Below are 15,536 nucleotides of genomic sequence, written 5' to 3'. Positions count from 1 at the left end.
TAAGCTCTGTAGTATACAATGGGATTCTTCTGAACTTATCTGTTATCTACTGTGTATCCTGTGCTTGAATGGCTGTCCCCATGTTTGTTTATATAAACTATAGTACTGTTTCTGAAGCAAACACAGCAGTTTTACCAGTGCAGGGAAACACAACATTATATTGTCATTGCTTTATAACACTTTCATGCTCGGTGTTACTGTTCCTTTAAAGGGTTGTTTCACCTTTAAGTTAACTTTTAGTATGCTATAGAATGGCCTATTCTAAACAATTTGTCAATTGGTTTTCATTATTTATTTTTTTATAGTTTTGAATCATTTACCTTTTTCTTGTGCGTCTTTCCAGCTTTCAAATGGGGGTCGCTGACCCCGACCAAAAACAAATGCTCTATTAGACAAAAGACATTTTGTTATTGATACTTTTTATCACTCATCCTTCTATTCAGGCCCTCTCCTATTCATATTCTAGTCTCTTATTCAAATGAATGCATGGTTGCTAGGGTAATATAGACCCTAGCAACAAGGATCCTGAAATTGCAAACTGGAGAGCTGCTGAATAAAAAGCTAAATGACGCAAAAACCACAAATAATAAAAAATGAAAACCAACTGTAAATAGTCTCAGAATATCACGCTCTACATCATACTAAAAGGTAACGCAAAGGTGAACAATCCCTTTAAGTCCCAATAAATCCCTTTAAGTCCCAGTATGGAATGACAGAATCATTGTGCAAAGACAAATGGGTTGTGTGCGTTTGATAAATGTGTCAGGCAGTGTTAATACTATGATTAGTTGACATCACACTCCCTTGGAAATATGTATTTCAAATGAACCAAGAAGATAATGCAGGAGAAACATTGGATTAACATTCATTAATCCACAATGGCAACAAAAATAAAAAAGATTAAGTCATGTTTATGTGAAGTTCTTCATATACTGTATTTCTGCTCAAGAACGGCAATGTAGGAAATTCGTATGGATTAAAGTGGGTGGATGATAGAATACTCTAGTAGTAGTAGAATATTCCATCATCCCATTGGGTTATATCGGGATTGTTATTAAAGTGGAAGTAAAGTCTAAAATAGAATAAGGCTAGAAATGCTGTATTTTGTATACTAAACATAACCATGAACTTACTGCACCACAAGCCTAATCAAACAAATAATTTATGCTTTCAAAACTGACCACAGGGGGTCACCATCTTGTAACTTTGTTAAACATCTTTGCAAGACCAAGACTGTGCACATGCTCATTGTGGTCTGGGCTGCTTAGGGAACATCATAAATTACCAAACAGCACAAGTCAAATAATATCTGCCAGAAGCCGATACAACAAGACTGATTAATAATCAGAATATACAGACTGCACTGGGTCCTGTGTTGTCATGTCATCTAATGTGGATTTATAGTTTTTGTATTGTTTAATACAAATTTTCTCCAACTCTCGACAACCAGTGGCTGCAGCAAAAAGAAATCCTCCAAATAGAATCCCAGTTTATCTGTTTAAATCTGGCTCCATGATCTCTGTCCCTTCAGCTGGAGTTGGAAACAGTAAAGGGGATGTAAAGGCAAAAATAAAATCCAATTCAAATCTCTACGCAGTCGCTAACTGCTCTACAGGGAAACAAACAAAGCTGTTTGAGTTCTGCATGGCTGGGAAGTAAGGTGGGGGTTTCCCCTGCTGTTCATAAGTATCATTGTTTCCCTGCAGAGCAGTTAGGGACCATCTGACAATTCCTATCCACAGCAGTAAATGAAGGGAGAAATCTCACTGCAGGTTTCTTATAAAAACGGTACACATTTTTTAACTAAAGGTAATTTTAGATATGTTTCTTTTTCATTAAAGAATGTAATAATTTAATTTTTTTGCCTTTACATGCCCTTTTAACTGCAACCCCCAGAATGGCATTGGGATAGGTGGCATGGTGGGAAGTGTAGTTCAACCGCACCTGGAAAGCCATAGGTTGCTATCCTTCATATAGAATCGATTTAATTTTAAAGCAGAAAGCTGGAAAGGCATTTGCTCCTTCCTACTCCAGTTCTGTGGAATGATTCCCTGAGATTATTTGCCTTCACTGGAATGACTAAAGTAAACAGTCAGTTAGAGAAAACTGAAATGAGAAAAAGGTATAATAATAATAATAATAATAAGTGAGTGCAGCACCTCTGCTCCATTACTGCCCCATGCATTCCCATCAGTATCACTCACACTCAGGGGCTTTAAATAATACATGGCTTTATATACAACAGGCAACCTAATGTATCTCCCAGGCACCTGGCCATGTCTGTGTTTTGCAAATGAGCTAAAGTGACACTGAATATAATTTGGGTCTTTCCCACATGCCCCCCCCCCCCAAACACACACAAAAATCAATTCCTTATTACATTTTCACTATTGCTGCCTGGACTATTGTAGTGTTCAGTCAGCGACCCAGGAATTGATCCCACCGACGTGGTGGTTCCAAAGTAAGCAGCAGCCGTAAAATCATTATAAAATCATTAACAACCCCCCTCCCATCTGAAAAAAAGTGACACAAAAGCAGAAATAACGAGAAAGACCCCCAAACTGAAAGGCACAGGTAGACGTTTCAATACATTGGATTTGGGTTTGCTGCACAGTTATAGTATATAAGTATATTAGTATATAAGTATATTAGTATATAATGTATTGGTATATAATGTTAATGCACTTGCACACACTCCAGTGCACGAAGACCCAATCTTGATCTCCTCTCTGTCATTACTTATTAAAAGGGAGATGGATGGAAGATTCTTGTTCAACCTTGAATACATCCATAAACATTATTTACACCCTATAATACTCTACTGCTGTCCTATGCGAAATGACACCCACCCCCACTGAAGCCTAGATAACTAATATAAGTGAAGAAATGCTTCCTGCTTTTGTTGAACTACAAATCCCAGCATCGCCCAACTACCATTCCCAGCATCACCCAACTACCATTCCCAGCATCACCCAACTACCACCTAACTACCATTCCCAGCATCACCCAACTACCATTCCCAGCATCACCCAGCTACCACCTAACTACCATTCCCAGCATCACCCAACTACCACCTAACAACCATTCCCAGCATCACCCAACTACCATTCCCAACATAACCCAACTACCACCCAACTAGCATTCCCAGCATCACCTGACTACCATTCCCTGCATCACCCAACTACCAAATAACTACCATTCCCAGCATCATCCGACTAGCATTCCGAACATCACCCAACTACCACCCAACTACTATTCCCAGCATCACCTAACTACTACCCAACTACCATTCCCAGCATTACCTGACTACCATTCCCAGCATCACCCAACAGCCACCCAACTTGCATTCCCAACATCTCCCAACTACCACCCAACTACCATTCCCAACATCATCCGACTACCATTCCCAGCATCTTCCAACTACCATTCCCAATATCACCCGACTACCATTCCCAGCATCACCCAACTACCATTCCCAACATCACCCGATTACCACTCCCAGCATCACCCGACTACCACCCAACTACCATTCCCAGCATCACCTGACTACCATTCCCAGCATCACCCAACTACCATTCTCAGTATCACCCAACTACCACCCAACTTCCATTCCCAACATCACCCGACTACCATTCCCAGCATCTCCCAACTACCACCCAACTATCATTCCCAACATCACCCGACTACCATTCCCAGCATCATCCAACTACACCCAACTACCATTCCCAGCATCACCCAACTATCACCTACCATTCTCAGCATCACCCGACTACCATTCCCAGCATCACGCAACTACAATTCCCAGCAACACCCGACTACCATTCCCAGCATCACCCAACTACAATTCCCAGAATTACCCAACTACCACCTACCATTCCCAGCATCATTCAACTACACCCGACTACCATTCCCAGTATCACCCGACTACCATTCCCAGCATGACCCGACTACCATTCCCAGCATGACCCAACTACCATTCCCAGCATGACCCGACTACCATTCCCAGCATCCCTTGACAACACAGAAGCTAAAGTTCAAGGCTGAAATGGTCACAAAATAAGGAGAGATAGGGTGATGATCGATTTTGCACGGTAGAGCAAAGTTTATTTCGAATAAACCTGTGATGTAACCAGCAAATACTGTGATGTCATACTGTACATTCAGCTCAGGATTACATTTCTACACACAATACTCACTGTTCTAGTGTTTCTCAAGACAATCTTGCTTCTGTTTTTTTTAATAATAAGCAGTGAGAGCTGAGTTTTATGCATAGGATGGCTTGGATCATGTTGCTCAATATGGCTTACAGAGGTCACGTCTGCATAAACCTTCTCACACTACCTGCCCATGGGACTGGGTTACCACCTCTTATGTGATGCCCATGGCTGGGGGCGCTTTCATTGTTACTGTACCATTCTGTCCTGACATTTTCTCCTATCCCGTATAATCACTTCAGCACTTAATCCTGGGGAAAGAGATTCAGAAGACTTTCAATAGTAAATAATTTAATGACCATACTGAGAAATAAGAAAGTAATTTAATGTCTAATGTGAGACACAAGGCAGCCGTATGTTACAAGGTACTTGCTCCTCTGTTTGGCCAATGAAGGTCCTTTTTTATCCCCCAAAGTTGCCAAGTGCTGATCCTGTTGAACCCTCTTCCATGATGGAATAACGAGGGCAGCAGGGGTGGATGTTGGCATAGGATGAGAGTCAGACAAAAAAATACCAAGGGGGGTTTGTTGTTCACTGTCTACAGAATTTGCACTTGATGATTTTCTTAAAAGCACTTTGGAAATCCTTATTAAAGTAAGCATAGATGATGGGGTTGAGCAGGGAGTTGGAGTAGCCCAGCCAGTTGATGACATCGAACAACAAGGGTGGCATGTGGCAGGTTTCACAGAAAGGCAAAACAAGGGCAACTATGAAGAAGGGCAACCAGCACAGGATGAACGTGCCCATTATTATACCTAAGGTCTTGACTGTTTTACGTTCCCTGGCCAGAGCCACTTTCCTTTTTGCTTCAGTCGCTGTGTCGTTTTTGCAAGGGGCAACTGCCAGGTGGTGATCATGGTTTGGCAGTTGCAGGTGGCATTTAGAGTTGACATAATGGTGCACCTCAATAATTTCCAGCACAGCCCCCTCCTCCCCGTGTCTTATTGCCCCATTGACACAGCTGCTGGGCTTGGGCTCCACCGACCTCTTCCAGTTCTTGTTGGGTTCCCCGTTGCTTTTCCTTTCGGCGATTGCCGGCGACACCGACAAGCAAGTGTCAGCGACTTTCTTTTTTTCCGCTTTCTTGACAGTTTTTCGGATCCTGAAGCGCGCTGCCTTGAATATCTTCCCGTACAGCACCAGCATGAGGATCAGCGGGATGTAAAACGCCCCAAAAGTGGAGTAAATAGTGTAACCGGGGTCTTCGCTGATTCTGCACGCGTTGGGGTCGGACCTGTCTTCTGGGGTCCTCCAGCCGAGCATGGGGGGTATGGAGATGGAGAAGCCTACAATCCACGTTATACTGATGAGCACAGCGGCTCGCCGGGGAGTTCGCTTATTCACGTAGTCGATGGGGTCGGTGATCGCCCAGTAACGGTCCAGCGCAATAGCGCACAGGTGCAAAATAGACGAGGTGCAACACAACACGTCCAATGAGATAAAGATATCGCACGTTACCTGCCCCAGAGTCCACTTGTTCAGTACTTGGTTTTGGGCAGCCATGGGCAACACCAGCACCGACACCATCAGGTCGGTGACAGCCAGGGAGCCTATGAGATAGTTGGCCACGGTCTGCAAACTCCTTTCCAAGGCGATGGCCGCGACCACACACGCGTTGCCAAAAATCGCGCAGAGAATGAGCGTCCCGAGAAAGAGAGAAGTGACGATCTGATAACTCAGGGCGACCTCCTCCAATTCGGTGGCATTGGCCGTCTCTGAAGCGAGAGCGGTCGTGTTGTTTAAAGCTTCCATAGCCGAGCCTAGGAGAGGGGTCGGGGCAAGAGTAGAGCTGCCATGTGGCTTGAGTCTCACTTCATCACCAGCGCAGCCTTTCTCTTCTTTACAGCAGACATCGTTCCCCAAGTAGCAAGAGATGCCCCTCCAGCCTCCGTTTCTTGCACCTGCGAATCATTGGCGACTGCCGGCCAGTTGCAAGTGTCACATTGGTGTTCAGAGTGCGTCAGCTGCTGTGGGGTCGCCAGTGTGAGAACTAGGGCTCATTACAATCCATCTCCTCCACAGCTAACCTTGGCAACTGAAAGCCACAAGGGGAGCCAACAAAATAAAAAATGAAAAAAAGGAGAGAGGCGATTCCATCAATATCGTGCGAGTAAAATGAAGTGCAACGTTCTGTGAGAGTATTCACCCCCTTTAGCTGTGCTGGTATTGTGTTTTACTTTCTTTCATCAGTCAGGCAGGCGGGGCTTGTGAGCCTGATACTAGAGTTTTGCATTAGTCTCACTTGTACCCACTGCCAGTGACTGAGTCAGTACATGGAAAACATGCAGCATCTTTTTCAGACATATTGGGGGACATTTATAAACACTGGGCAATTTTGCCCTTGGGCAGTAACCCATAGCAACCAATCAGATGATTGCTTTCATTATTGAAACCGGCAACTGGGCTGAAAGCTAACCACTGATTGGTTGCTATGGGTTACTGCCCAGGGGTAAAATTACCAGTGTTTATAAATGACCCCCAGTGTGTCAGTGGGGATTATTTATCAACACTCCGCAAATTTGCCCATGGGCAACCATCAGTGATTAGCTTTTTTTTTTAAAGCCAGCTGCAAGTAGAGCAATGAATGCAACTATTTGATTGGTTGCCATGGGATATTGCCCACTGGCAAATTTGCCCAGTGTTGATAAATGAGCCCCAGTGTGTGCCCTCCAGTCATCAGGCTCAAGCTAAATACAGCTGGAGGACCCCTGAAATAGTGATGGGCAAATTTCTCCCATTTCGCTTCACCGAAAAATCCGCAAACTTACCGCAAAATTCGCAAAACGTAGAGAAATCGAAAATTGACGCCCGCGTCCAGTTTTGGACGAGCATCCGAAAAGTCGCTTGTGTCAATTTTGACGCTGGTGTTAAAGTCAGTGGGCGTCTGAATAGTGTTGATGCGTGGCGATTTTGACGCAAGCGACTTTTCAAATGTGAGTCCAAAATTTTTGACGGCGGCAAATTTTCACTGGACATTTGCGAATTTATTCACCAGCAGCAAAATGTGGAATTTCACCGCAAATTTGTGCATTGTGAATTTATTCGCCAATCACTACATAGAAACCCCAATGGATACTAAAGTCACAGGCACTGGCTTTCACATTGGGGAAAAGAACGGTGTTTAGCCATGTTGCAGAATGTATGAGGATCACTAGTGTTTTAGCCATGAGTGGGTCTGCGACAGGCCCGGACTGGCAATCTGCAGGTTCTGGCAAATGCTAGAGGGGCTGCTGTAAGATGCCATATACACTTTCTATTTAGTGGGCTAGTGGAGGCTGTTTGGGCCTCTGTGTGGCCTGTTGGGGCCTCTGTGTACCTGAAATGCCAGGGTCTATTTCATGGCCGGACTGGCAATCTGTGGGTTCTGGCAAGTGCCAGAGGGGCTGCTGTAAGATGCCATAGAAAGTGACTATTTAGTGGGCTGGTGGGGTCTCTGTGTAGTTGGAATGGCAGGGCCTATTTTGAATCCCAGTCCAGTTCTGGCCTATTTTGATTGTCAGTCCAGATCTGCTCCGCGATTAAATCGCTGAAATCACACGCAGTTAATCAGATACTTGTCTCAACTGGCTGCGACTTTCCTAAGCCGGATTCAGCACCTCGGACAGCAGCAGCCGGGCCTGGAATGTAGTTTGTCGCCATCTACAGGCCGGAGAGAGGAATAAACTCGGGCTGGAGCCCTGCAAGCATTGGCGATTATGCCAGAGGTTTCCATAACATTATTTACCCGGATCAGGCAGGGAGATTAAATATGACGTGATTCACCCCAAAATGTGTGTCTTTTCTCACATTTACCAAAGCCACTGTGCATGAAATCTCTACAGTCTATGCTCCTGCTATAAATTCCTGCCTTGATAATAATGGGGGGGGAGTTTACTCTCTATAAATCTAGAGACACAAACAAAGTAAATCCCTGCACAGCACCCAGGCACATAAGGACAATTCTTACATTAACAGCCCAAATACAATTCACGTCACATTCCAAGGGCAGCAGCGAAATGATTAGACTTATGTACAGAAGCAGCTTGACTTAATCTTGTGTTTCTCAAAGTGCAATGGTTAACCACTGCCGTTGCCCCGGAGACGTGCCTTGATATTCTGTGTGCTGCCTTGTTTTTATACGGCTCATAGGGAGAAGAAATGATATTCCGCCTCCTGGCTTCTCTGCTCTCTGCTCTCTGATATTTTACATTAGACTTATAGGAACTTGTTTCCCAAGATAGACAGAGACTCAGATGAGAGAACAGTTACATAGTTACATAGTTACATAGACATAGTTAAACTGGGTAGAAAAAAGATAAAGTCCATCAAGTTCAACCCCTCCAAATGAAACCCAGCATCCATACATATTAGTGATTTGCGGGCCGGCCCAATACCCACAGGTTTACCTGCGGGTTGGGCGGGTTTGGACCGATCACACATTCCTCTTTGAGTTGTGGGCAGGTGCGGGTTGAGCTCTGATTTCCCCGCCCTCCACCTTCAAATACTTCCGACTTCCGGCTTTATAGCCGCTCACCTGCTCAACCCGCCCCTTTTGTGACGTCATCGGCGGGGTGGGTTGGTGTGGGTCTATAAAAGGAACCCGAAAGTTGGATGCAGGCGCGGACTGAGGAAGGGCAGGTTATATAAACGATATATACTCATACACTAAGGGGCAGATTTATCAAAGGTCGAGGTGAATTTTCGAATGAAAAATTTATATTTTTTTACCTTAATAGCATGTGTTGGAGAAATTTTTGAGATCTTGATAAATATGTCCCTAACTATAGAGCTTAGTATCACAATAGCCTTTGATATTATACAAAAAATCATCCAAACCATTCTTATAGTCATTAACTGAATCAGCATCACAACATCAACCGGCAGTGCATTCCACAACCTCACTGTCCTGACTGTGAAGAACCCCCTACGTTGCTTCAAATGAAAGTTCTTTTCTTCTAGTCTGAAGGGGAGGCCTCTGGTACGGTGATCCTCTTTATGGGTAAAAAGGTCCCCTGCTATTTGTCTATAATGTCCTCTAATGTACTTGTAAAGTGTAATCATGTCCCCTTTCAAGCATCTTTTTCAAGAGAAAACAACCCCAACCTTGACAGTCTCCCCTCATAATTTAAGTCTTCCCTCCCTCTAACCAGTTTAGTTGCACTTAGTCTCTGCACTCTCTCCAGCTCATTTATATCCCTCTTAAGGACTGGAGTCCAAAACTGCACTGCATACTCCAGATGAGGCCTTACCAGGGACCTATAAAGAGACATAATTATGTTTTCATCCCTTGAGCTAATGACCTTTTTTATGCAAGACAGAACTTTATTTGCTTTAGTAGCCACATAATAACACTGCCCAGAATTCGACAACGTGTTATCTACAAAAAACCCTTGATATTTCCCCTAACCCCTAACACACTGCCATTTAGTGTATGAAACAGTGTCGGACTGACCCACAGGGATACCAGGAAAACTCCCGGTGGGCTCAGGTGTCAGTGGTCCCTCATGCTGCTAAACATTTGGCCTATTTGATGACCATTCCTTATTTCTATGAGAACAAAGAGGCAAAATAATTGAAATAATAGATTATAGTATGTAAGGAAAACAGACTAGGAGAATAGAGGTTGAATGAGGAGAGGAAAAATAATAGTGCTGAGAGTGGACCCCTGGTCTAAGGTGAGAGAATGATATATGATAGACGGATAGAGAGAGACAGACAGATGTTGTTTAAGGACAAGAAAAAATACCGTATTTTTATTGGTAATATGATTTGTATAGATTCAGATTTTTTATGTCTTAGGATTCTACACCTACAAGCTGGATAAGTGTATAAATTACATTTTTGTAGGGCACAAAGCAGCAGAAGTTAAGGGATAGGAAACAGCTCCCATGATTCCGTTTTCCTCCATGAAAAGTCTTTCCCATCAGAGCCAGAATTACAGAAACTGGGGATCAGGCAAGGCAGGAGGGAAGGGGCCCTATTTTAGATGGAAATACAGTATATAAAAATCAGGTATGCCCCACCAGTGACCCTCCAACTCCAAGGACCTCCAACAGCCAGGGACTGTTAGAAAAGTCCTGAGCCCCCTATTCTTAGGCTTTTGTAAACCTCAAAATGCATTATGTCTTTGTCAAAAGCAGACTTTTCCCACCCCACCTGCTTAAAAGGGTTGTTCAACTTTGAGTAAATATAGAGACTGAGAGTGATTTTCCAAGACAATTTGCAATTGGTTTTGTGGTTTTAAGTTATTTAGCTTTTTATTCAGCAGCTCTCCAGTTTTCAATTTCAGCAATCTGGTTGCCAGAGTTCAAATTACCCTAGCAACCATGCATTGATTTGAATGAGAGACTGGAATATGAATAGGAGAGCTCCTGAATAAAAAAAAGATAAGTAATAAAAATTAGCAATAACGATGCATTTGTAGCCTTACAGAGCAGTTTGTTTTTAGATGAGGTCAGTGACCCCTATTTGAATTAAAAAAATATATAAAATAAATAAATAATGAAGACCAATTGAAAAGTTGCTAAGAACTGGCCATTTTATAAAATATTAAAAAAAATAATTGAAAGGTAATTTAAAGCATATCTCGGATTCCAAATTTAAAAAAGCACAGTATACACATATAAATTAATAATAAGGATTCTGCACATAAATACACAATGGCACCTACTGCTGCAAACAGACCAAATTCAATACATGCACATCCCCCATATACAAGTCAAATATTGATTTAGGACTTGGTCCTATTACATACCAAGGCCATGATAAAAGCAAAGCGAGGAATGAAATAAAAATAACTGATTATTTCCAATACTGATTTGCAGTAAATATCTCTGCAGGTGTATGTCATCTACAGGTATGCAATCCGTTAACCGGGAACCCATTATCCAGAAAGCTCCGAATTACAGAAAGGCCGTCTCCCATAGACCCCATTTTATCCAATTAATCTAATTTGTTAAAAAGGTAATAATAAAACAGTACCTTGTACTTGATCCCATCTAAGATATAATTAAAACTTATTGGAAGCAAAACCAGTCTATTGAAGATCCAAATTATGTAAAGATCCGTTATTCGTAAAGCTCCAGGTCCCGAGCATTCTGTATAACAGGTCCCATACCTGTATTCGCTTTTATCTGGGAGGTGATAAAGTAAATATGTCTGTACAGCAGAATACCCAATGGAACCCTAAAAATGGGTGATTCCTGGTTGTTGTTGGTTATTAGTGATGGGCGAATTTGGGGAGTTTCGCTTTGCCGATAAATTCGTGAATTTCCCGCGAAATTCTTGAAACGGCGAAAAATTTACAAAAATGCGCTGGCGTCCAAAAAAACTGAATTTTCGCTGGCGAATAAATTCGCCCATCACTATTGGTTATGACAAGCAGATGAGCACAATCTCTGCTGTAGAACTTTACATAATTTATACAAAACTGTGAGACATTATCTGTACATTAATAAAGCACAACCCAATGAACATTTTGGATCTGCTAATAACACCAGCAATCAGTTTTATTAGCTTTAGCTGAGCTCATATCACTTTATTCAGCCGCTATAAAAGCAATCGTTTAAAGTGATAAAAAAAACCCAAAGCCAAGTCAGAGCAGCTGTTATGAATGGAAAATGCATAATAATAATAATAATAATAGCAGGGGAAGCCATTGTCAATAAAATGCATTTTTTGCTTTATGACTTGTATGTTCTCCATGCATTATCAGTTGAAATGACTCGCATTAGCCCTTCCAAATTAAAGTCAAAACTGTCCTGGAAATGATACCATTTATTGGCTCATATATGTAAGATTCAGTGCCAGGCCTACAGGGGAGGTCACTCCATGTTCCCTTGCTTGTTTTTTTTTTTTTCTCCTGCTCTGAGGTTAGGAAAATAATTATAATCTATGGACTAATTGTATCGTATCTTGTTTGCCAGTATCAATATCTCTATTGAAATAAAACACTGGGAATGTGGGATAGTCCCCTAATCTACAGTATATAAGGGGAGGGAGAACATGGTTCTGTTTCTTTTGGACTCAACTCCATGGAAGGGGTGGATGCAGCTGAAAAGCCTGAAGATGGAGGCCTCAGTCAGAGGATTAAAGGAGAAGCAAATTGTTTTAAGTGTGGTTCTATGAGTCTCTCGGAAGTAATTCAAACACACCAGCTACGTATAAGCAAAGGTTTATTACATACATAGAATGAAGAAGATATACATTACAGAGTGAGCAAAGTATGCAAGCCCCCCTCTCTGCCTGGGAGATCCCTGAACATTCCACAGATCGAGGCTCAAGCGGTCTCCAGATGACCCCGCGCGAGCACGCGTTATCCCCACAGGCGAATCTCAACTGACCGCATGGAGACCCCCAGTTTATATACAGGCTTAGCTAACAATGAGCTCATATAGTAATTTAATCAACGGCTCATATTATTCATATAATGGTTTGGTAAATAACAGATCCTGCTTCCCATGTGCTCATCCGAAGTTGGCCAGACTCCCAACAAGCGCATCCGAAGCAAAGATCTTATCTCGCTAACTAGTAGTTTAATAGCATATTGTGCCCCTAGCTATGATAAAGAAGAGTCTGATAAGGGCTTGAAAACTCCTAAACATATTAGACAATACATATGAGAACATCCAGAAGTTTCCAAAAGTCATAAAAAGAACCAGTATTAGGTCATCAGGACATCAATTTTGATTAACTTTCCCATCGACAAAGCTTCATTATACAAGATTAAAGCTGCTTTTTTATATCATGTTGGGTTCAATGTTAGTATGATACAAGAAGCTAAAAGCTAAAAGCTGCTTTGTATATCATGTTGAGTATAAGAAACTACTGAGTTCAATCAAAGTATTACCATGAGCCATTATTGATTAAGCACTGCGTATCTTGACAGCGCTATATAAATAAATGATGATGATGATGATGATTAAAAATCCCTCTCATTACACAAAAACAAAAGTTTAAAAAACCCTACCCCCCTACTCTACATAGAATCCTCCTCCCCCCAGCCTAAGTGTTACCCCGGCAAATGCCTCAGTCTTTACTTACCCTTCGGTTCAGATTCAGGCATCAGAGTTCATGGGCGCCATCTTCTTCTCTTCGGTAATGCATGCGCAGTTGAAGCAATTTTCTGTTTCACGACAACTGTGCAAAATTGACAAAGCGCCGTTCTCATTCCGAAGATGTGGCTGAAGATGGTGCCCGTAAACTCTGATGCCTGAATCTGCACCGAAGGGTAAGTAAAAGGTTAGGGGCATTTGCCCAGGGTAAGAGGTCAATGTAGGGTAGGGGGGAAGGGTTTTTTTAACTTTTGGGTTTGCTTCTCCTTTAAGCCCTAAAATAACCAAAGCCTTAGTGAAATTGGGGATTTTGGACCAAATTAATGAGGGCAAGATAATGGCATGATAGCTCCTGTTACAGAATGCTCTAATGTGTGTTAGACAGATAGGGCTAGTCAGGAAAAGCAGATTTGTGTTCCACCGAGAAAGCTTGATGTGGGGTAGTTCCCCGGGTGACTCTCAGTCAGTTGGAAAGTTTCCAACTCTATGCAAATATCTTTTGCTTGTTCAAATTTGTTTTTTTTTTCATGAATCTCTAAATATTCATAGGGGCAAATTCCCTAAGCGGCGCAATTTCTGTAGCGAAATTACACTACACAAGCCCAGGGAACCTTAATAAAATAAAATAGAGTTGTTATATTGCCCTACACATGAGACCACTGTATAGTTTATGTTCCATATGTTAGGAAATGTAGGTGGGAACCCCCTACAGAAAAAAGGAAAAGACGCCAGTGTTTTTTGGGATTTAGAAAATTTCTAGTCCTATCCACTTCGCCTGGTCTGAGGTGGCGAAGGCAAGTCTGGTGCAAGAGGTAACGTTCATTAAAATCCGCATATTACTTAATTTTTGGAGTTACGTCCATTCATCAGAGCGAAAATTAGGCTGGTGTTAGAGTGCGAAGCAACGCTAGCGTCTATCTCCTACGCTAGTGAAGTGACGCCTGCGCCCGTTAGGGAATTGGCAAAGTACCAAAATGACGTCACGCTGGCGAATTTTCACTGGCGTTAGTCACTTCGCCCTTTGGGAATCTGCCCCATAGTTTTAGAGGTTATAGAGGTTTTCATATATTTTAGCCCATCTTTCAGCATTTTTTCTGTTCATACTCTTTAAACAACAGAGTTTAATCGTGGTTTCAAAATCCTATAAAACCACTAAAATTTTACCTTGAATGAATAGGCCTCTAGTTGTGTATTCATTAACTTACGCAACCTAATGCTGACAGAAGTGATTGGCGCACCCATAGCACTTTTGATTGATGGCAACTCTGACCAATGGGAATGTTCCAAAACACTAAGCAACAATATTAACCTAGTTGTCACTCCTGATGAAGTCCAACCGTGAGGCATATGCTTGGAATGTGTTTATTGCTCTGGACCTTTTTATGCGTATGAGATATTTCCATAAGTTAGATCTTATCATAACTTAAATCTGCCAAAAATCATTTAAAATTAAAATACTCAATAGGATTATTTTGCCATCAATATGGATTCATGCAGCTTAGTTACCATCAAGAACGAGCTACTGTTTCATTATTGCAGAGAAAAAGGAATTCACTTAGTCACTTAATCATTAGATGTATTTCCTTAAAATAAACTCTTTGGGAGATGGTCTTCCTGTAATCTGGAGCTTTCTGGATAACAGGCTTCCACATAACAGATCTCATACCTGTACTTCCTCATGTATATATATGTACTGGAAAATATTCTGAGAGTGGATGTAGGTTGTCATTTCTGCAAACATGACGTGCCTCGCCTGCATCACTGCAAAACCCCAGCAATCTGCAGAGCTCCAAGACACATACTGAAGGTAAGAAATGCACCCAGGATTATTGAAGCTCTGAGACCCATCTGCTCCTCAATCAGCTTAAGGGAATTTCCAATCTACTGGCAAAGTAAGTCTTCCTCAACCCAACACTATCAAGTGAAAAAGACAAGAAATAAGGGCACTGCACTGGAAATATGAATTCTTTACAACCTTGAATAGTAAAAAAAGCGAACAACCTTGAAAGAAAGAAAACGCAAAAGCGAACGAGATCCTATAAAAGTCAACAGGAATCCCTAATAGTCTCAGGACTTTATTTTATTTCTTTTTTTCCCAGTTGTGTAAAAAATTCAAGATTTTCAGCCTCACTGAAGGTGAATGAACAATGCGAGTTGAATTTTTTTACGCAGAAAAAAATGGGACTGTGTCTTTTCTATTTTAAGTAATCAGAAATGTACATTTCCTAGCAATCAAACTCATGTTTCCATGTTTAAAGTCAGTTTACAGGGAGATGCCGTTTCTGTTAAT

The 15,536-nt window shown here is 41.9% G+C and overlaps 1 protein-coding gene across 1 annotated transcript; it reads right to left on the bottom strand.

Annotated features, from left to right (window-relative positions):
• Nucleotides 1-4,072: 4,072 nt before the first annotated feature.
• htr1a.S (5-hydroxytryptamine (serotonin) receptor 1A, G protein-coupled S homeolog) lies at nt 4,073-6,464 on the bottom strand. The gene has a single exon (XM_018241536.2). The coding sequence runs from the start codon at nt 5,964-5,966 to the stop codon at nt 4,746-4,748; it is 1,221 nt and encodes a 406-aa protein (XP_018097025.1). The 5' UTR covers nt 5,967-6,464; the 3' UTR covers nt 4,073-4,745.
• Between the last annotated feature and the right edge of the window lie 9,072 nt (nt 6,465-15,536).

The sequence above is a fragment of the Xenopus laevis genome, chromosome 1S (genome assembly GCF_017654675.1).
Source record: "Xenopus laevis strain J_2021 chromosome 1S, Xenopus_laevis_v10.1, whole genome shotgun sequence".
NCBI lineage: Eukaryota > Metazoa > Chordata > Amphibia > Anura > Pipidae > Xenopus > Xenopus laevis.
This window is presented reverse-complemented; position numbering and strand designations above follow the sequence as displayed.

What these genes read in the sequence shown, in the direction of transcription:
- htr1a.S (XM_018241536.2), bottom strand. Translation starts at nt 5,966, where the DNA reads ATGGAAGCTTTAAACAACACGACCGCTCTCGCTTCAGAGACGGCCAAT.